Source organism: Grampus griseus, assembly GCF_964374135.1.
Source record: "Grampus griseus genome assembly, chromosome: 7".
NCBI classification, from domain to species: domain Eukaryota; kingdom Metazoa; phylum Chordata; class Mammalia; order Artiodactyla; family Delphinidae; genus Grampus; species Grampus griseus.
In genome coordinates, this window is record NC_139001.1 from 2793528 (window position 1) to 2815430 (window position 21903).

The following is a 21903-nucleotide window of genomic DNA, read 5'->3' on the forward strand; positions in this document are numbered from 1 at the left end:
CTTGGTTGTGGCTGCTACATGAGTGTCGACAGAACTGCAGGCTGGGTTCAGACCTTGGCCAGTGCTCTGTGCCTGACTTCTCCCCCATGACTGCTGTGGAAGTTAATGCCCGAGAATGTGACCCCAGTGTTAGTGTCAGCATCACCTTTTCTGCCCTTTATTATAACTTTAAAATGCTGCTTTTGCCTGAACTCCTTGAAAAGATTTTGACATTGGCAGTCCTATGGCTGAAAGTAAGATTAGCTGCATTGCATTTACTTCCTGTTTCCCAGTCCCTACTTGCTAAGAACAGTGTGGGCTTAGGGTGAGCCCCTCAATTTAGAGAAACGGGGTGGGAGGCTCAGAGACAGCAGGGGCTTTCTGTTCCTGAGCAGCAGGGCCAGGCTGTGGCCCATCTCCTGCCTGAGGCCAGGGGTGGCATGCTTTTTCTTTTCCACCACCCCCTCCTCCTTTTATTATTAAAATTTTCAAACATGCAGAAAACATTTTAAAAGAGTAAACATTTCAATACCTACCACCTAGATTCAGTAGTTAACATTTTGCCATTTTGCTTTGTCTGTTTATGTGTGTGTTTGGCTGAACTATTTAAAAGTTAGTTGCAGACATAACACCTAAGAAAATAATAATTCCTTAGGTTGTGTTAGGTTATCTAATATCCCGTCTGTACTCGTATTTCCCCAGTTGTCCCCACAGTGTCTCTGTTTGAAACCAGGGTCTGGTCAGTGTTCGCATCTACCTTGGACTCACATCTTTCCATGTAGAATCATCTCCACTTGTACTAGGCTTGGATCATCACTAGTCAGCACTTGTATAGGGTCACCAGTGCTGTTGTTTCATAGTATTGTTTAAGTCGCTTGTGTGTATTGCTTGTGAACTAGAAGTTAGGTCTAAAGGCTTCTTTAAATTCAGATAAGACATTTTCAGCAAAAATATTTGACGGGGGATGCTATGTACTTTTGATAGTCCCTCACTTCAGTAGCCATGTAAGGTCACTGGTGTGATACTGATTCCATGCTGGCTACCATGGCTACCATGTGGTGACAACAGATGGCTCCAGAGTGAAAGGACGTGTTTCCGTGTTATCAGCCCATGATCCGGGGAGACACACTTGAGCACCTTGTGAACATTGTGGCCCACCAGCCTTTCAGCTGACGGTTTTAGCATCCCTTAGTGAGCCTTGCATGAATCATTTATTTCACAGGGATGGCAAAGATGATCATCTGCTTCTGTGCTTCCTTCTACGTGTATTGACAGGCATCCTATAAAGAAAGGCTTTCCTTCATCAATAGGAGAAGTACCATAGTTTCTCCCTGAAAGCAGGGTAAATGTTGAATTCTTTAATCACCATTTGCAGAGTGAGAGCCACCCACAGTTGTGGAAACTAGTGTTTTCTTTCCCTTCTCTGCTTCTCTCCATCCCCTTTTCCTTGCTCCATGAGTCACTGCAGGTGGCTTTATGTATTGGAGGCGCTGATTCTAGCTGTAGAGGCAGGGTGCTCTTGCTGCTCACACGACCTCATCTGTGGCCAGTGGGCGGGAGCTTCGGCTTGCTTCAGACACTTCTGCCTTTGTCTTAAAGCTGAGCTCCATATGCTGGGGGTGCTTGTTTCAACTGCAGCGTCATCAATTCTGCGTCTGTTCTAGGACAGAGCCAGGAAACACACACACACACACACACACACACACTCTCTCTCTCTCTTTCTCTCTCTCTCTCTCTCTCTCTCTCTCTCTCTCTCTCTCTCTCTCTCTCTTTTTAAGCTGTGAGCTTAGATTGCTATTTCTCATTCATATTGGACACTTATAGGGCTTTCTCTTAAATTCTTTGATTCAGTACTTGTAGTGTCTTCTTTTATGCTGAAAATCTTGGTTCCTGACAACATTAGTATATTTATTTGCCAAAATAGCTTGGAAATCATAGTATCAACAGTATCACTATTAATGAATTTGAGTTCCTGTGGTTCTCTTATCCTTAGTCTGTGCTTCACTGAGGATGTACGGAGTACTGTGTGTAAACATGGGATAATTATTTTCACTGCGGTTTTGTTACACTCTGGTTATTATGATCATTAGTTTCATTTTGCTTTCAACTTCAGGGCTTTTCCTGCTGGTGGGAATGTAAAATGGTGCATCTGCTGTGGAAACTAGTTTGGCAGTTCCTCACAAATTAAAAATAGATCTATCACACAACATTGTAAATCAACTGTACTTCAATGAAAAATAAATTTAAAAATAAAAAATAAATAGATCTACCATATGATCTAGCAATTCCACTCCTGGGTATATACCCCCCAAAATTCAAAGCAGTGGATTAGAAGAGATAGGCGTGCACCCATGTTCATAGCAGCATTTTTCACAAGAACCAAAAGGTGGAAGCAACCCAAGTGTCCATCCATAGATGAAGTCGTGAACAAAATACGGTTTCTCCATACAATGGAAATACTATTCAGCCTTAACAAGGAAGGAAATCCTGTCGCATGGATGAACCTTGAGGACATTTTGCTAAGTGTTAGAATAAGCTAGTCACAGAAGAGTGACTGCTGTATGGTTTCACTTATATGAGGTCCCTGAGTGGTCAGAATCATCACCGGGACAGAAAGTAGGGTGGGAGTTGTCGGGGGAGGGGGAGGGGGAGTTGGTATTTAATGGCCGCAGAGTTCAGTTTGGGAAGATGGGAAGGTTTTTGGAGATGGATTGTGGTGATGGTTGCACAACAACGTGAATGTACTTAATGCCACTCAACTGTACGTGTAAAAGTAGTTAAGGGCTTCCCTGGTGGCGCAGTGGTTGAGAGTCCGCCTACCAATGTAGGGGACACGGGTTCGTGCCCCGGTCCGGGGAGATCCCACATGCCGCGGAGCAGCCGGGCCCGTGAGCCATGGCCGCTGAGCCTACGTGTCCGGAGCCTGTGCTCCGCAATGGGAGAGGCCACAACAGTGAGAGGCCCGCGTACCGCAAAAAAAAAAAAAAAAGGTCTTAAGGGACTTCCCTGGTGGCGCAGTGGTTGATAATCTGCCTGCCAAAGCAGGGGACACGGGTTCGAGACCTGGTCTGGGAAGATCCCACATGCCACGGAGCAACTCGGCCCGTGAGCCATAACTACTGAGCCTGTGCGTCTGGAGCCTGTGCTCCACAACAAGAGAGGCTGCAATAGTGAGAGGCCCACGCTCACCGCAACTAGAGAAAGCCCTCGCACAGAAACGAAGACCCAACACAGCCAAAAATAAATAAATAAATTTATTTTTTTAAAAAAAAGTAGTTAAGATGGTAAATTTTATGTTACATGTATTTTTACCACAATTTTAAAAATGAACCCCCCCCCACATTTACGTGGTTAATTATCTAAGTTAAATAAAAGGCACAGTTAGACATGCTTTTGTCTCTGTTCCCTTCACCCTTATTTCCTGATTCTTCTCAGTGTTTCTTTTTACAAAAATAAGCAAATCCACGTATGTATTTTTATTTTCCTACTTGCTTACACTGAAGGTAGTATACTGTATGCAGCAGTGCGTTACACTCCTTCAGGTGACTTCCTCGGAGAAGGTGAAAACAGTTTTGTGTTTATTTTACAAGGAAGGCAACTGAACAGCTGAAGGGAAGCTTGCACATGTAGCATTTAGTGTCAGATTTGCAGTACTTGTGCTGGTACAGGTCTCTGATGGCAAAAAGAAACACTTCTGGAATCATACCTGCAGTCTTCTCTGTAGCACGCATCATATTAATACAGCGGATCTTGGCATCTGCAATCCTGGGATGGTCAGAAGAGGATGGAGCGTCCACCTCCCAGCCTCAGCTTTCCGAGCCTGGCAAGACCACCGAGTCCCTGCATTTGCTCACCTGCCAGAGTTGCTGAAGTCCAAGCAGGGTCTGGCTTGTCCTCACAGCCAGATTGGCTGTTCCAGTGCCTCCCTCTCCGATTGCGAAGGGAGAACTGGAACAGAAAATGGCAGCAAAAAGAGCTACGATCAGGGGACTCTGTTGAACGACTTTCCCACCAATAGAACAGCAGTTCTCTGACGGCTGGGCAGATGGGAAGGAGATGAGGGACAAAGCAATGTGGAGCAAAAGTCGCTTGAGTGTGGGAGGCCAGGCCTGTGGACGATTGGTACCGAGGGAAGGCACGTGGGTCGTGAGTGTGGACCTCAAAGCCCACTCCCTCCTCAGCATGGTGGTCTTGGGGGAGAACTTGGAGGGTAGCGGGAGGAGAGTGGGTTTTCAGCCGTTTGTTGAGGGAGAACCCGCTGCAGAGCACGCAGCTTCCTATTGTGCGTTTAGGAAGCTGGCCGCGTATCCTATCGGGTGCGTGTGGAGGAGCTCTGCTGAGGGGGATTGGAGCGCGCCGGGAAGTGCGAGCCCACACATCCACGTGGCTGGTTCCGGACAGGCCTCGTCGGGTGTGGTCCTGTTCCAGTTGTCACTGACCATGAAGGCAGGTGGTGTGGCTTCGTGCTCTTGTGATGCACAGCCTTGGAGTTGGCACTGGCCTCTGGAGCTGACTGGCGTTTGCACACACACGTCTTAGATAGCCCGTGACACTGAGTGCAGGCAGAGTGACAGCCAGCTTGCGGTGTCCGTTTCTGAAGCGTAAGTGGCTTTTCCTGGGTCTGCGATTCTGTCCGTTGTTGCCTTCTCCTGTCACTCCAGTAGTTGAGTGAGTGTAAGATTTCCACTCTGTGTAGAACTTTGCTCAGTAAACAAGAATGGAACTGGCAACTTCTGTGTTGTGGCACACACATTTTTCTTCATTAGACTCAAGAATTGTTCCACGTTTTGTGTACTGAGTTGTGCTGGTAGTAACTGGGGCTTTGGGACCTGCCATTGCACACAATCTCACTGAAACAAGCTGGGTTTATGACTTGGGGGTGGGGTTGGGTGCGCACCAGGCACCCAGTTCCTCGATCCTGAAGAAGCGCTTTGTTGGCTTCTCATGGTGCTCGTGCTTTGAGCTGCTTCCTCAAAGGCGCTCTTGAGGCTGAGGGATCCCGCCCCCCGCCCCACTTCACTCTTCAGCTCGGCCCCTGTGCACTTCGGCCCCTCTTGCTGCGCGTTTTACTGTTTGCACTTGAGAAGACTGCTCAGCTCTTCACAGACACCAGCAGAAGTCTTCGTTGCTGGTGATTCAGCTGTGACCACTGGGAGGGTGAGGGCGACTTTGTGGGCACAGTGAAGGGCCAGGGGCCAGGCTGAGCTCTGACTCTATGAGACAGCAGCCCAGACCCAGGCGAGCAGCTTCTGGCCATGTGTGTCCATCACACAGCATCTCCAGAGCTTGTTCTGTCGTTTGGGAGCCCCGTGGTGACAGTACACCTCCACGCACGCACAGCTGCTGTTTGCTGAGTGCTCTGACGCACCTTGTCGAGCGTGGGTTCTGGTTTTACACATGAGGGTCTAGATGCTTGGGAGGTTGCAGCTGCCCGAGGTCACACAGCAAGTACACCGCCCGGATTGTCCTTGGGAGTGTCAGGCTAGGGACTGTTTCTCCTGCTGACAGAACTCTGTCTTACAATGTGGAGTCTTTTTATAGGTCACCTTCCCATCTCCCTATCCCTCGTCTAAAAATAGAATGGGTGGAAGTATAATGCTGTGCAGAACACTGCCATTTGTATTTAAGTCATATTAAATCTTATTCATACCCAGTGTAAAGAAAACTCGCTTCCAAATCTGGGAATAGTCATTTTCAGGTATTTTCTGAATCTGATTAGAGTGAAATGCAAAATATCCCTCTGTTCCAGCTATTCTTAACTCTGGTGACATGGTTGAATCACGTGAGAAGCTTTACGATAAAAACAAAGCCAGGTCCCCATCCAATCAAGTTTGACCATGGACTGTGGGCAAATCAATGGATTAGGCCCAGGGCTGCCGTATGCCAGCTAGAGGGGGCGCTGTCCCCATCAGTGTGCTGTTGGGCTGAGGAGCCAGGGGCAGCAGGAGTGTGAACGACCTAGAACAAAGAAGACTCAGCACAGAAATGCTCAGACGCTGCTATGTATTAGAGGCTAAGAGATGCGGATTCCACAGGTTACATCTTTTACTCTATCCCATTTTTCTGCTTTTAAGATCGGATTCTGAGTACTGTGACCCGTGACTGTCAGATGGAATCTGAATTTGCTTTTCCCCTCATTTTAGGGACGGGCGTGTCCTGGGTGTGCTGGAGGTGTCCCGCTCCATTGGGGATGGGCAGTACAAGCGCTGTGGGGTCACTTCTGTGCCAGATATCAGACGCTGCCAGCTGACCCCCAACGACAGGTAAAACCTCCCAGAGGCACAGGTGTGCACGCACATGGTTTTGTTTCTCTTCTGATTTCTTCCAGTTTGTGTAGTGAACCTGGGGTGGGCAGCCATGTCTCGGGCACTGTGCTAGGCCCTAGAGGTGCAGGGATAAATAAAATACCGTTTCTGCTCTCGTGGGGTCCACAGTCTGCCGGGGGGAGCACCTGTGAATGGGCGGTTCCAGTCTAGTGTGTCTTAAGAGTGTGGGGTGCTCTGGGAGACTTTGGCTGTGGGGGGAGAGAGGCATCCTTGCTGGAGAAAAGAGAAGGGCTTTTTGGCAGAGCGGACACAGGGACAGGATGAAGATGTGGCCAGGCAGATGCCATAATAGGGAGTCAGGAAAGTGATGGCAGGGTACCTGGGGACAGATTGTAAAGGCCCTGGATTCTTTGCTGAGGAGCTTGAATTTTAGCTCATAATTGGTGGAGAATCCTGGGAGGTTTGTAAGCAGAGTCAAGTTAGGTTGAGAAAGAGACCCCTTGTTTAATTGTCCAGCCCCTAATTCTGAGCTGCTTGAAGGTGAGGCACCATGCCTAGTGCCAGAAGCCCTCAGCAAGTCAGTGTTAGAGGCTGGAGTAGGACGGAGCCCAGCGGCCAGTGAGGAACTGATGCACTGGCCCTCGCTGCGGGTGGGGATGGGGGAGGTGAACTAAGGCAGCAGTGGAAGGAGACCGGGGAGGCCAGTGCTGCGAGGGAGGAGGCTTACCCCGGCCCCCTGCCTGCTGAGTGAGCGTCTCGGGACACGGTTCCACCAGCTCCTCTGGTTTTCTAGATGATGCCTCAGGGGAGTCTCGTCTGTCCCCACATTAGACCAGGCCCCCTGTTGTATGTACTGCTCGAGCTCCCTCTGCTTTGGATCATGGCCAGTTGCTTAGGGTCTGTCACGTCAGTGGAAGGGGCCGGCACCTGCTTGGACCTGTGCCCTGGTAGATACGTGTTGAATGAATGCCCAGTCAAAAGAGGAAAACCAGGACCTGGGTATTAAAATGAGGAGAAAAGGGTGTTAGATCTGTGGGGAAACTGTCCTAGGAGAACCTGAACTGTCTCGTCTCATCCATCATTGTTCAGAAAGACTTTCCTTGGGAAGTCTAGAGGGGGCTTTGAAAGGGAGGTAGTCCTGTTCTCAGACGGTGAAAGTGGAAGGTGGTTCTCCCTTCACGTGGGGAGTGAGTGCTTGAGAACATTCCTTAAGTCCACAAACTGTCAGTTTTATTGGGTTGGCCAAAAAGTGCCTTTGGTTTTTTTAAGTAAAAATAAAAGACACATTTTTCATTTTCACCAAGAACTTTATTGAAGAACGTATTCACCCTTTTGTTCCACTACCTTCTGCCATTTTTCAGCCAACTTCACAATCCCATCTTCCCCAAACTTTTTATCTTTTTGAGCAAAGAACTGTTCCAGGGGCCTTTTACAGTCCTCCAGGGAATCGACATTGTTTTCCATTGAGAGAATTTTGTAAAGACTGAAATAAATGGAAATCCGAAGGTGCAATGTCTGGTGAATGTGGTGGATGAATCAGAGCTTCCCAGCCCGGCTGTGACAGTTTGTGCCTGGTCAGCAAAGAAACATGCAGCCTTGCGTTATCCTGCTGGAAGATTATGCGTTTTCTCTTGACTAATTCTGGACACTTTTCGTCGAGTGCTGCTTTCAGTTGGTGGAATTGGGAGCAGTACTTGTTGGAATTAATCGTTTGGTTTTCCAGAAGGAGCTCATAATAGAGGACTCCCTTCCAATCCCACCATATACACAACATCACCTTCTTTGGATGAAGACCGGCCTTTGGTGTGGTTGGTGGTGGTTCATTTAGCTTGCCCCACGATCTCTTCCGTTCCACATTATTGTCACTTTTCATTGCCCATCATGATTTGTTTTAAAAACAGAACATTTTCATTACATTTCAGTAGAGAATCACATGCGGAAATGTGGTCTAGAAAGTTTTTTTCGCTTAACTTACGTGGAACCGAAACATCAAAGCGATGAACATAACCAAGCTGGTGCAGGTGACTTTCAGCGCTTGATTTGGATATTTCGAGTGTGTCGGCTGTCTCCAGCGTGGTATAACGTTGATTGTTCTCAACTAATGTCTCAGTTTGATCACTGTCTACTTCAACTGGTCTACCCGACCATGGAGCGGCGTCCAGTGAGAAATCTCCAGCACAAAACTTCGCAGACCACTCTTGACACATTCGATCAGTCACAGCACCTTCTCCATACACTGCACAAATCTTTTTGTGCATTTCAGTTGCGTTTTTACCTTTCTTGAAATAATCATAATATGCCAAAAATGTTGCTTTTTTCCTCCCATCTTCAATATTAAAACGGCTACACAAAAATTCACCAATTTTGATAAGTCTTTTTTTTTTTTTTTTTTTTTTTTTTGCGGTACGCGGGCCTCTCACTGTTGTGGCCTCTCCCGTTGCGGAGCACAGGCTCCGGACGCGCAGGCTTAGCGGCCATGGCTCACGGGCCTAGCCGCTCTGCGGCATGTGGGATCTTCCCGGACCGGGGCACGAACCCGTGTCCCTGCATCGGCAGGCGGACTCTCAACCACTGCGCCACCAGGGAAGCCCAATAAGTCTTTTTTTTAAATGTACGCTGATGTGACAGCTGTCACATACAATCTAACAAAATTATTTCGAATGAAGTTAAAGACAACTGAGTGCTACTAGAGCCATCTTACAGAAAAAAACTGAACGAACCTTTTGGCCCACGCATTATGTTTGGGAAATGGCTCGAGGCGTGTGGTGATAGAAATTTAGCATGTATTTATCATAACACCTGATGAATTTTATTCGGTGATTTTCCTAGAGTTTGTCTAAGAAGTGGGTTTAGGTTAATCCATAATTTTTGGTGAACAGAGAGTAGTCCCAGTTTTGATGTATAACATTTCACCTACAAATATTTTTAAGTAGTTTTAACCTTTGTCTCATAGAAGTTAAATTGGTTTTAAAAAATGTTTAGCCTTTGAGTAGTTGGACAAATATTTTTACCTCCACTGCCAGGCCATTTAATAAAGTTTGCTGCTAAAACCCATTTATATTTTTTCTCTGTGTTGTAGGTTTATTTTGCTGGCCTGTGATGGCCTCTTCAAGGTCTTTAACCCAGAAGAAGCCGTGAACTTCATCTTGTCCTGCCTTGAGGTAAGAAGTCTCACAAGGGAGAGGGTGCCAGTCGTCCCAGCTGCACTTGGGCTTTAGAGGAGGAGTCCCGAAGCCCCCTTCCTCCCCCATGTTCCCTGTAGTTGGGAGTGGGAACTCCAGCCCGGGGACTCACCGGTCAGTTTGTCCTGCCTGCCCTGATGGGGACTGGGGAGCAGTTCTTCCTTGTGGCAGTGGTGTCTCAGGAGAGTGATGGGGTGCAGGGTCCCCACTCACCAGTGCCCCTTTCCTGCCCGGTAGGATGAGAAGATCCAGAGCCGAGAAGGGAAGCCCGCCGTGGACGCCCGCTACGAAGCCGCCTGCAACAGGCTGGCCAACAAGGCGGTGCAGCGGGGCTCGGCGGACAACGTCACCGTGATGGTGGTGCGGATAGGGCACTGAGGTGCTGCGGGCCGGGGCGCGGCGTGGTGTTGACTTCCAATGTTCATTTTGTGTGTTGTGCACATTATGTGTTTCGTGTACTCCTGTGGGATTCCCATGGTTGTAAATAAAGGTTTTGTTTTTTTTTTTCTAGACTTTGGAGTTATCTTATTACATTTTGAGCAGCTCTTGACCTTTCAGAGGTTGTGTTTGCTTTCGAACATGCTTTGGGTCTCTCCTCGTTAAAACCCTTATAGGCATCTTGGGTTGGCCAGTGGTAACGGCCCATCCTTAGTAAGCTGCTCGTTGTGCAGTGCTCTGTGGTTTACGCACACCTTTCCTGTGCTGTTTCACCCTCCTGATAACTGCCTGGGGAAGTGGCATTTTACAATGAGGAAATCGAGGTAATGACTGCATTGGACAGGCCACGACTAGAGCCCAGGGCTGCTGGAGCACTCTGGCTGCTTTCAGCTTTTATACAAAAATAAGGTTACAAAACGTTATGCGGCATGATCCCAGGCTCAGCCAGGGGAACAAGGTGAGGTGGTCACTCTGTGGAGCAGCGTGCCCCCAACGGGCCCTCCAGAAACACCACGGGATTCTGCTTGTTTCCAGTTCTGTGATGACAGATGCAGTCTGGCTGAGGGACTCTAAGAAGGGCTGGGTTTACTGGGTCTCCCGTCTGGGTCCCCTGGGTGCAAAGTGTGTACTTTTCCAGGTTTGAGCAGCCAAGCTGCTGTTCCCTGTGGCCGGGTCCAGCCTCCCGTCTTAGTCTTAGGAACGTGCATTCAGTTGGTTCTGTGCTGGGCTGGGGCTGATGGTCACGATCACACTTCCGTCAGAGATGTTACAAATGCATGAAAAGCCTACTCAGGAAAACAAACTTTAAAATTCTTTTCAAGCCCTTATTTATATGTAAAGCAGGCCATTGGTATTGCTGTAATTACTTAGTAAAGCAGCTTTTAGGTCTGTGTAAATGCTGCCTCAGGATGATGTAAGATTCTGAAAATTTGCTTTTGAAGCTGTTTTGTCATGTTTGCTGGCCCTGCCCAGCCTACGCACATGGCCTTATCACCTCGTCAGTTCTGTCAGTGGGACCGGCCTCCCTACAAGTACCTCGGGAGCGTTTCCAGCACACCCTTCCCCAGAGTGTTAAGAGCCAGGTTTCACTCCTGCTGAGGACTGGGACGACGCGGTGTGGCGTTGCGGAAGGAAAGAACCTCAGCGTCTCAGAATTGGGAAGTGGGACAATTTATTCAATAAACATTTTCTTACAGCAAACAAGGCACCAGTCTTTGACCATGTATCCCTAATCCCCAGACCGCTAGTGTCCTAGAGCTGGGAGAGGCTTGGCGCTGGTCTTCCCTGGATGGGCTGTCCCTGCCACCTTCTCCATGGGTCTGAGGGCCCCCATGGGCTGGAAACATCCTTCCGCCTCCCCTCCCAGAGCTCACTCCTCCGTCCTTGGTGAGCCTGGCCTAAATGACTAAGACTCTATATTTTAAGGTCAGCCCTTTGTTTCTGTAATTTTGTATAATCACATAAAATAATTCTCAAAAGTCAGTTTATATATATATGTGTGTGTATATATATATATATATATTCCACCTGACAATATTATACAATAAATACTTCAATAAATTGCTGTGTGACACACTCATATTGAGAAAATGAAAGAGATCTGTGGGTTTTTCAAGGGTAAAAGATAGCTTCTCTAAAATATCTGGATACAAAGTGAAATCCAGAAAAGGGCGTGGCCACACCATCCCTTATCAGAGAGCGTGGGCAGGCAGGACCCGGCCAGCTGGTACTTCCTGGTAGGGCGGGTACGAGTCCTACTGAGAACTGTGCCAGGACTGCCAAAGGGCACAGAGTGGTGGTTTGTGTGCACTGCGCCTGGGGTCCCCTGGCTGGGAGGGAAAGGTCTGAGCCTGACTGTGGCGCTGGAAGCTTAGGGCTCCGGGGCATCAGCTAGGCCTGGCCACAGTCACCTGCTCATCCCAAGGCCAGCTAGAAGGTTACGGTGAGAGGTGACTGCAGCCATTGCCCACTTCTCTCCCAGGCCTGAGAAGGGGGCAATGGCTTACCAGACCAGCTTGGCCCCCAGGACATCTTATGGTACCCCGTTCCTGTAGCCTGTTTTGTGTGTAGGTACAGGGGTTGGGTAACTTCCTCAGCAGGCAGCGGGGGCCCTGCACCTTGAAAGAAATTGCAGCAACTCCCAGACCCCCATCACCACTGCTACCCGCATCCCATCACTGCTGCAGCAGCACAGAAGGACTTGGGACCTGGTCTTCTCAGGACACCCATCTGAGCTTGGGGCCATAGTCCCACCCCCGTGGGGAAGATTCTTTCAAGAGCCCCAGAGCTGGATAGACCCAGCGAGGCTAGGCTGCGGTTGGGCACCGAGAGCCTGTCAGCTTGTGGGAAGCGTCCGCTTCATCCGTGCAGATGGGCAGGCAGGGCCTGGCCGCCCCTGACCTGCAGGGTTGTTCTAGCTCTTTCATCTGGTGGGTGGATCCCAGCAGTGAGCCAGGGCCGCAAGGGGGTGGGCAAGGGGCCCTCATCCACGAGAGGGTCTGTGACGGAGGAGGAGGGTGCAGCTCCTATGTGGAAAGGCTGGGTGAGCGTGCAAGTGACCTTGCACGTGTCACAAGTGAAAACAGCTCCAGACTGTCACTGTCCCCGTCAGCCCCCATCCAGTGTCTCTCTGGTGCCTGAGGCTGCTATGCCCCGGGGCCACAAGGAGAGGCTTGGGCCCCGTGGCCCCTGCAGGCTAAAGGCAGGGCTGGGAGAGGGGCAGGTGGGGACCAGGCAGGCTGGGCGGCCTCTGCCCTCCGTCCTGGCACTCCCAGCAGGCAGCCCGTGAGAACACTAAGAAAGATGGAAAAGGTGGGGCTGGGCCACAGCAACGAAGCTGAGGCTGCCAGGGCCACTGGGGCCAGGAGGGGCCCAGGTCTGCAGCTGGGGAGGGACAAAGCACGTGCTCCTGGGCACACTGAAACGTCTCCCCTTTAACTTAAGCTGGCATCCTGAAAATCATTCCCAGTCTGGGACTGCCAGTTTGCGTGTCACCTCCCCAGGCTGCCTGTAGTGGCATCTCTGGGTTGACCTGCGGTGGCCAGTGTGGGCAGTTCGGCGGGCTCCCTCCTGCGTGTGGCCCCCGCCACTCCGCCACGGCCCCGAGATTGTTCGCACTCCTGCTCCATTTGCCCGGCGAGAGGGAGAGCCTGGGGTGGCCGTTCATACACCGAGGAGGACAGCACTGAAGTGGGAGCCACCGCGCACTGTGAGGGAGGAGCTGCTGGCATTGTCCAGGAAGACGGAGGTGTACTGCCCCGCCTGCGGGGAAGGTCAGCGTCAGCCTGGATGCCGCCGGCCTGCAGGTGCGCCCACCACACACCATGCCCGCCCCGCCCCGCCCCAGCCCGCCCAAGGACAGGAGCGAGGGCCGGCAGGCAGGGCTTGCCCTCAAACCCAGCACCCCTGACGACTGGTCTAGTGCCTCCTCCCCAGCTCCATCAGCCCCGGCACCAATGGGCTCCCTGTAGTGCATGTGCAGGGGAGCAAGCCTCTGCTCAGGGCCAGAGCGGGGCTCGAGCGTCAAACAGTTCCCTCTGCTGCACTCGAAGCCTGAAAGCGTGCTGAACTCACGTGTGACGGTGCCCCTTCCCCCCACAGGCCCGGCCACTGACCCATCTGGTAGAGCCACGGTCGGACTGGTACTCTGCCTGGCTACTCCGAATGTGGTCCAGGCATCAGCAGGGTCACATCCCCAGATGTGAGCTGGGAACTCCCAGAGATGCAGAATCTGGGCATTTGCATCTTAAGACCCCAGGCACGCTGTGTGCCATCTGAGCTCACGCAGCAGTGCCAGGGACCAGACCTCTAAACGCCTTCCAGCAACCAGAGCCGCCTGCAGCCACAGCCTGGCCTCCGATCCTGGCTTTGCTGTGCGAGCTTGGGCAAAGTACTTAACACTTCTGTGCCCTCGTTCCCTTATTTGTAAACAGGGGAATAATATTTCCTACCTCAAAGTGCTGTGAGTAATGGGTAATTTATGTTAAGTGCTCAGAACGGGCCTGGCCTAGTTAGTGCTATTTACATGTGAGCTTTATTCCGCACATCTGTACCTAAATTTTTCTTTCTTAGGAAATCTCATCTTTTCATCAGTTTCTCAAGCCCTTGCCCAAATCCCCACAGTTCTAGAAAGAGACTGTCAGTTGGGGTTTTGTGTAGGAAATAACTGCATCTGCTTCCCGAAGTCCCAATGGGCCAGGGGGTCGTGATGTCATCCTGGGCAAAGAGCTGACCTCTGTCACTGCCCCCCGCCCCCTTGCCCACTGAGTCCCTTCCGAAGGGCTCGTTACGGCCAGAAGCACCAGTCCTCAATATGGGGGGGCCAGGTCTGGGGAAAGGAGCCCCGGTCTCGGCCTGGCTCTGCCTGGGCTAGCGGGAGTGCTCTGTGCCGCCCTGACCCTTGCCCGGACCTGGAGGCTGAGGGCACTGCACCCAGCGCTCTGAGCACCCACCAGCACCCCTCCCTGCCCAGTCACCCCCACGGCTGTGTCCGGGTGGTGGCCCCCCCATAGCTGAGCCTGCCCCACACACCTGCAGATACAGAACGCCGTTGACCGAGATGGTGAAGAACTCGCTGCTGCTCTCCAGCCCCATGACAGCCTCCAGGGAGCTGCGGCCAAAACAGAAAGAGGGTGGGCCTGAGACCCCTGCCCCAGAACCACCAACTTCACCCACAATGTGCTCACAATCACCGCAGCGCCCGACACCAGCAAAGTGCCATGAGAACGGCTGTCTTAGCCGGGGCTTCCGGTGGAGGTGGCATCTGAACTGGGTCCCCAAGAGGAGTAAGAACAGGCTCCACAGGGCTGAAGGTGTGCCGTGAGGGCCGGGCAGCAAATCCTGGCTCTGATGGGAAGCGAGACACTGGCCGGTGCAGCTGGAGGTGCGGGGCTGGCAGCAGTGAGGCTGGGTTCAGGCCAATGGGTGCAGGGCTTTCCAAACCAGAGTGAGAAGATTTGAACTTCACCCATGCATGCCTTCTGCAACCGCTGTGGAGCACCTGCTCTCTGCCTGGGCTGTTCTGGGTGCTGGGGACACCGAAGGAGCAGCCCTGCCCTCCCGGACCAGCAAGAGACGGGAAGCTGGACAAGTTCACGGAGAAGGGCTGGGAGAGAGCCTGGGGAGGGTCCGCACAGACTGGTCAGGACAGGCCTGGGGACGCGACGCTGGCGCCTCGGGTCGCCGGAGGGGAGTCAGTCCCCTGTGGGGGGCGGGCAGAGCAGGGGCTGGGGCGGGCCGGGCCCCCACGTCCCGGGTTGGGGTTCGGGGAGCGCGCGCCGGGGCGGGAGGAACGCCTGACGGTGGCCGGGGGAAGCCCCGAGGGAGGAGGCGGGCGCCCGGGCTGCGCGCCCTGCCCGCGCCCACTCACGCGTGGTGCTGGCACCGGGACTGGATGCAGATGAGTAGGCGCAGGCGGTCCCGGGGGCGCGGCGGCGCCCGTCTCGTCTGCTCAGCCAGCGCTGCGGGGGAGGCACGGGGGCGGTCACCGGGCGGCAGGAACCAAGCGCGGCGGGGCGCCCCCCCCCAGGCCCCGCCCCAGCCCCGGGCCTCACCCACGTGCAGCGTGGCGGCGAGCGCGTAGAAGCCGGCGACGGGCGCCGTGTACTGGCCGCTGGTCAGGTTCAGGCCCGGGCCGCGGCGGAAGGCGCCCTCGGCGTTGGGCTGCGGGCGCACGGACGGTCACCCCGGGCCCACCGCGCCCGCCCCGCCCCGGCCGCCCCGGCCCGGACTCACCACGTAGTAGACGCCGAGCTCGTGCAGCGCGCGCCGCTCCACCGACGCGTCCCGGCGCAGGCGGCAGTGGAAGGCGGCCTCGATGCGCGGCGCCCGCGGACCCGGGGCCAGGGGCGCAGCCAGCAGCGCCAGCACGCCCGCGCCCCCCGCCGCCGCCGCCTCCTCCTCCTCGTCCTCCTCGTCCTCCGCGGGGACGGCCGGCACCGCGGCGGGGCCGCGCGGGCGGGGCTCAGGCTCCAAGCACTCGCGTGTGCGCACCGCGCCTGGCACAGAGCGAGCGGTGGCCGCGCCGGGACCACCTCGCTCGCCCTTCCGTGTCCCGCCCGGACCCCTTCCCCAAACCCGGGCGCTGCTGAGAGCGCGGGGGGCCATTACCGGTTACCCCGGAACCGCGCGCCAGGCGCACGCAGTCGGGCCTGGCGGGTCTTCGGAAACTGCCTCCTGATCCTGCGGCTGCACCTGTTTCCTTTCACGCTTTGGCTACTGGGAAGCTCAGGGCTGATTCACCCAGGACCCTCGTTCTCCTGCTTCACCTGCCTATCCTACCGCTTCTTCCCCCTTCCCGCTGCTGTTTCTTCTCTGTTTACATTTTTGTTGTATCAGGGAATGCAATAGTTTAAGCCAGACTGGTCATTTTTGAAAAGAAGCTGGGTATAAATAAATAATTTTGCAGCTATATTGCACATAATATGGAGGTTCTTCAGCCGCTGAAGCTGGTCTATTTAAATGAACAGTACATTAAACTGAAGGGGGAAAAAGACTCAGTAGCTCTTCACAATGACATTATCTAGTCAATAGCGTGAGCTGCGACTCAGCAGCTGGCCACAGTGCAGGGACACCGCCCTCGGTGCCGGAGCCCCGCTCAGCGCTGCTCTCTCCGCCTGCGGCCTCCAGCGGCTGCCCCATCCTCCTCCCTGTGCTGCCCCCAGACACCATCCTCCTTGCCCCGTGAGGGCGGCCTCCTGGTGCCCTCCCATGCGGCTCTGAGGCCAGCGGCAGAGATCTGTCAGGAGAAGAGGCGGGGGCACAGGTGATCAGGGGGTAGAAGGGGGCCTGTGTTACTGGGCTGAGCCTCCGATCTCCCTGGTGTCACTGCGGGGATCAGAGGAGCACTTTACAAGCTTACGGGGCCCTGAGCCCCCTCTGACAGTCCCCATGGGCTTAGATCTCTCGGCCTTTGCTAGGCTCACCGGACTCGCAAGTGGGGCGTGGATGCTGGTCCCCAGGCCCCTGCTGAACACCGAGTGGCCAAGTCCACCTTCCTCTGGAAGCCACCTCCTCACCACGCTCCTCCCACCTCCCCCGCAAGCTCCCGACCCACGGCCTTGACCCAGGCCAGCACCGGAGCAGAAGCCTCCTTGGGATACGGGTCAACAGACAAAGGTCTAGCCCACCTCAGCTCCTCCAGGATGCCCTCCCCGGCCCCGCTCACACCGGGGGTGGGGTGGGGGCCCCGCCCTACCTTTCAGCAGCAGCTGGAACTCTTTCAGCAGGACCTCAGGTGGGGTGATGGGGCCCGGGGGGCCCTGGGGGCCGGGGGGCCCTGGGGGACCTGGCAGGCCGAGCTGAAAGAGAAGCTTGACGGTGAAGACATCTGAACAGGCAGGCTGGGGACCGCGGGCACCCCCTCTGCAAGCTCTTGCCACCGAGCCTGGCAAGGGGGTGGGGTCCTGCTTTGACCCCTGGGGTGGAGGTCAGCCTCCAGGGCCTCCGATTCCCCTGAGGAGGCAGTGAAAGCTGCAGGCACAGGGCCTCAGGGTGGTGGGGCCCCTGGGGCAGGGCTGGGGGGAGGAAAGTGCACGAGCGGGGAAGCAGAGGGCTGCAGCCCAGCCCCGGGGCTGGATTTCCTGATGCAGGGAAAAGGGGAGGGAGGGACACGCCAGGCTGCTTTCCACTCTCAAGGTCGTCTCAGCAGCAGTTGGCAAGCTCTCCCTGTGCCTGGCCCAGCACCGGGGCCTGGGGTCCTCAAGGAGCCCTCACTGGGCTGGGCTGGTACCCACCCAGGAGCAAGGAAGTCCCCTGCAAGGAGGAGCCTGGGGGAGCCCCCAGCTCAGCGTCGGGGGTGACGGGTCAGGCCATGGTGACAGCCCAGCAGCCCGGCTGCCTCAGGCTCAGAACCTGGCACTCGGTCACTGGGTCAGATCTGGGGCAGGGTGAGGCCCAAACTCAGCATGGGCAGCACAGCCGTGACCAGAGCGCTCACCCCAGGGGACACAGCCCTCCTTGGGGCTCAAGGCAAGAGTCAGCCGTCAGGACCAGGTGCCAGGTCCCTGCCAGGCTGAATGAGAGTGGGGGCCGGCAGCTGCCAGGGCCCCCACGTCCCCCAGCCACTAGGAACCAGACCGTGTCACCCCAGCCCGCCCGTAGGCCCCTCCAGCTTGCTCCCTGACTGCCCTACCAGGCCAGCCCAGGCCTCCCGTGCCAGGATGCAGAGGGGAGAGAAAGCGGGGAGCCAGTGAGGCTGCCTGGCATTCCAGGGGTGCAGGGTAAACGGTTGGAACAGGCCCCAAACTCAGGGTCACTAGGCCCCAGCTTGACAGTTCTGTGCCCTCTGGCCCGAGGGTGAGGGTCTCTGCTCGTTGGAACTGCTCAGGGTGTCCAGGGGGAGCCAGTGAGGGGTGTGGGGTGGTGGTGGTGGACTGGGGGTTTGGGGAAAGGCCTGTGGGTGGGGGCTCACACACACCCACCCACACCCCCCCCCACACACACCCAAGACACACACACCCAGGACACACACACACCCAGGACACACACACACGCAGGACACACACACCCCAGGACACACACACACACACCCAGGACACACACATACACACACACCCCCGAGGACACACACACCCCAGGACACACACACACACACACACACACACCCAGGACACACACACACACACCCAGGACACACACACACACGCACACGCAACACTGGCTGGAGCTCCAGGGCTCACCTTCAACTTCCTGGCTTTGCCTCTGCTCCCCTTCTTGCTGTTGGCGCCCTTGTCACTCTGCCTAACGAAGAGCATCCAGGCATCTCGCGGATCGATGCCGCGCACTTGCTCCACGGGGGGTTCCTGGAACATGGCGGCCATCAGCCGGTCTGCCTCCCCTGGACGCTTTGCAGGAGGTCACTGTGCAGGACTGGCCTCCGGCACCCTCGGGCCCCTGTCACTGCGCCCTCCAAGACAGCACAGCCCCGGCCCCCAGCCCCGCGGAGGACGACCCCCGGGGAACAGGCCACTCCACAGCCTGGACTTGCGGGAGAAGAGGCCCCTGGGCATGGGTGCGTGGGAATCAGAGCACGTGGGAATCGGGCTCTGCTGGGCCACCAGGCCTGTCCCAGCTTCCGTCCCGGGAGCTGCAGTGAATGCACCTTCCTGGGAGTCGGAGAATCAGACCACCGGCTCCACGGGTGCTCAGGCAGGGGCCCCCGACTACCAGCAGGCCCCCCGACCAAGCCCGATGGTCCGAAGTTCCAGGGAGGCCAATTTCAGCCCTCAGCGATGATAAGCCTACAGTCCAGTGCGGTTAGGGGGACCGGGGTAGGGGGGTGTCCAGCACTGAGATATGACTCCAGGCGCCTGCACGGCATGTGACACCACTCGTCTGCCTCAGGACTTCTGAGATGCGTGACCTAAGCAAGGACAGTGATGGTTCCAGAAATGTCCATTCCCCTTCACAGTGCGTTCTGACTAGTCCTGACACGGAGGAGAGTTCCAGGAGGTACCTTGCAGGGAGAGGCCCTTGGCCCTCTGGGCAGTGGGCCTCACACAGTCTGAGCTCCAGGCAGGGCTGCCAGCTGGGACGGAAATTGGCTCCAGAGGGCTTAGATGAGGTCATGGGTGCCGACTCCGGTGACTGATGGAAGGACCCTGGGGTCTTGGAGCCACCAGGCCCTTTCGTCAGAGGCAGACTCAGTGGTCTGGCAGCCCCTCTGCAAGGATCTGGGGCTTCCCATCAGGAGCCAGTGTGCTGTGATGGGGACGGGCTTCTGTGATGGAGGAGCCTGGGAAGCCTCGGAAAGGCCTCAGGGTGCCTGGGGCTTCCCCACATCTCCCTGGGTGCTGGGCCCCGCGAGGCGCCCCCCGACTGCTTCCTCTCCACGGACACCAGGACCTGTGGCCTCACTTCACGGCCTCACGCTGCCCTCAGTGGAAACACGTGGCAGGAGGATTCTACGTGGGCTGGACGGTGTGCCACGCTGGCCCTCCAGCTGGACCAGTAGCCTGTGGAAGGACTCAGACCCCAGTTTGGTTTGGGGAACTGAAACAGGTGGGACCACGTTGGTCTGGGGGTCTGGGAGATGGGCCTGCGGCAGTATGGGTGGGTATCTGGCAACTGCCCTGGCCGACTGACGTCTCCAGCCTCCAGGGGCTCTCAGAAAGGAGCCTCTGTGGACCCAAGGAAGGTCCCAGGCCAGAATCCCACCTGGAAGCACGTGAAGCCCCCTCTGCTTCCTGGCCACCACAGCCCAACATCTGGCACCCCTGCCCCCCAGGGGTTGTGGTTGGCTGGCTGGGTAGGGTTTGCCTTCAGTCCATGGGAAGTGGCCGGAGGTGATGGGAACGAGGGCTTCGGGGAGGCCCCTCCCAGGGGGCAGGCAGGGCTGGCCGCCACCTCCACCTGTCTTTAATGGGGGTGTCCTTTAGCGGGGGCATCATGGTTCCCAGAGTGATGCTGAGAGCAGAGGTGCAGGCTTGAGGCCCCAGCAAGGCTCTGCCCTTTGCACTGCCCACAGGCATCTTCAGAAAAAAGAAACTCAAAGCTCCTTCCCCGACGGCCCTCACCTCCCTGTCTGAAAGGCCCCACCCACACTGAGGGCCCCTCTGAAGGCCCCAATTCCCCAGCCTCCTCCAACCTGAGCACCCTCTTGTGTAGCAAGGGAAGGAAGAAGCAGGCTGAGCTAAGCATCACCGGCCTCGGCCAGAAATCACACGTCACCGGGGGCCCGGCACCCCACCCCTTTCTCCCCTGCACCCTCCCCAACCAGCAGCAAGGCAGTTTTTGTTTTCCAGAGAGACTTGCACCAAACAGATTGGGGGCAGGGGTGGGGTGCGGTGGTGGTCAGTAACTTGCTCACACTTTTACAAATACGTTCTTCCCAATTTGAGGAGAATGAAGTTATTTACACTTTACTCACTTCCCAACGCAGAAGTCACCAAAGAAAAGGCATTTCCCCTGGTCTGGTAGAACTTTGCTTCAATGCCAAAGAACTACCCCAAAAGCCAAGGTCACGGCTGGCCTTAAGGCGCCCGTGGGGAGGTGCAGTGAGGAGGCGTCCAGACCTCCTGGGCCTCCCCCGCAAGCAGCGTTTTTCTGCCCACTTTACAAAGGAGGACACCCAAGCCAGCCCAGGTCCCCGCTCGCGGCGCCGCGCTCCCCACCGCCCCGGAAGCAAGCGCCCTCCGCCTCCGGGGCGCCCTGGAGCTCAGGAGGTGCGGGCTCCGGGTGGGGAAGCTGAGGCCCGGAGGTCTCTGGGGCGCTGGGGCCCGGGCGAGTAGTCGGGCGGCGTCTTACCTGCGGGCTGGCGGCCGACCCTGCGGGCAGCTCGTTCCCGGGCGGCGGCTCTTCGCGGGCGCGGCTCCCCGAAGGCGCGCCGGGCTCCGGGGAGCCGAGGCCCGCGGCGGCGGCCAGCAGGCCCGCGTACGCGAGCATCAGGGCTCCGGCAGGGCAGCAGGCGAGGGCCATGAGGGCGACGGGTCCCTCTCTCCTCCGAGCGCTACGTCTGGGACTCGCCCTCTGGCTCCGCGCCTTATAACGCGCTTGAATCCCCCGCGTCGCCCGGAGAGCGCGCATCACCGCCGGCGCCCCCTCCCGGCTCCCGCGCGCGCTGCAGCCGCGGGGGCGGGGGGCCGGTGCGGGGAGGGAAGGAGGCGCTGCGGGGCGGGGCACGCGTTAGGAAAGGGGGCGCGGGGTCGAGGAAGGCAGTACAGGGGAGGCAGGGGGCTCGGGGAGCGCTGGCTGGCGGTGGTCTGGGCGCCCCCTCCTGTCGAGCTCGTTTCCGCCCCAGCTCGGGACTCCCGGTCCCTCCTGCGCTCTGTCCCGCGCTTCTGCTTGGCGGGGAGCCCGGACGCCCCTTCTACCGACCCGGGGCATCCCTCTCTCCTCCCTATCCCGCGCGTCTTCTGCGGGGACCTCGAGACGCCTCCTCCCCATTCTCCCGGCCGCGCCCTGCATGTTAGATTGAGCACATCGGAGCGCAAAGACCGTCAGGGTCCCTCCTTGGAGCCCCTTTCCCAGGCGGCGGCCCCTTCCTTCCGACGCAGCCTTCTCCCCAAGGCTGGGGCGCCCTGAGATCAGAGATGGGCTCT

At 56.1% G+C, this 21903-nt stretch overlaps 2 protein-coding genes across 7 annotated transcripts in view; one reads left to right on the plus strand and one right to left on the minus strand.

Moving 5' to 3' along the window:
- Positions 1-10046, plus strand: part of ILKAP (ILK associated serine/threonine phosphatase) — a 29394-nt gene extending 19348 nt beyond the window's left edge. For 4 of the 6 annotated variants that reach the window (XM_082657732.1, XM_082657734.1, XM_082657735.1 and 1 more), the window contains 3 exons: positions 6123-6242; positions 9325-9406; positions 9665-10046. In XM_082657732.1, the coding sequence (XP_082513858.1) occupies positions 6123-6242; positions 9325-9406; positions 9665-9805 (343 nt within the window). In that variant the 3' untranslated portion in view covers positions 9806-10046. Of the gene's footprint in view, positions 1-6122; positions 6265-9324; positions 9407-9664 lie in introns of all 6 variants that reach the window. The other 2 variants (XR_014296962.1, XM_082657733.1) reach the window with 2 other exon arrangements.
- Positions 10047-12992: 2946 nt separating this feature from the next.
- Positions 12993-21280, minus strand: ERFE (erythroferrone; the record flags this gene model as incomplete). The annotated part of the gene is made up of 8 exons (XM_082657966.1): positions 12993-13126; positions 14396-14474; positions 15234-15324; positions 15418-15526; positions 15599-15861; positions 17061-17163; positions 18544-18666; positions 21110-21280. 8 exons carry the CDS (start codon positions 21278-21280, stop codon positions 13028-13030), a joined length of 1038 nt encoding a protein of 345 aa, XP_082514092.1. The 3' UTR covers positions 12993-13027.
- Positions 21281-21903: the final 623 nt, after the last annotated feature.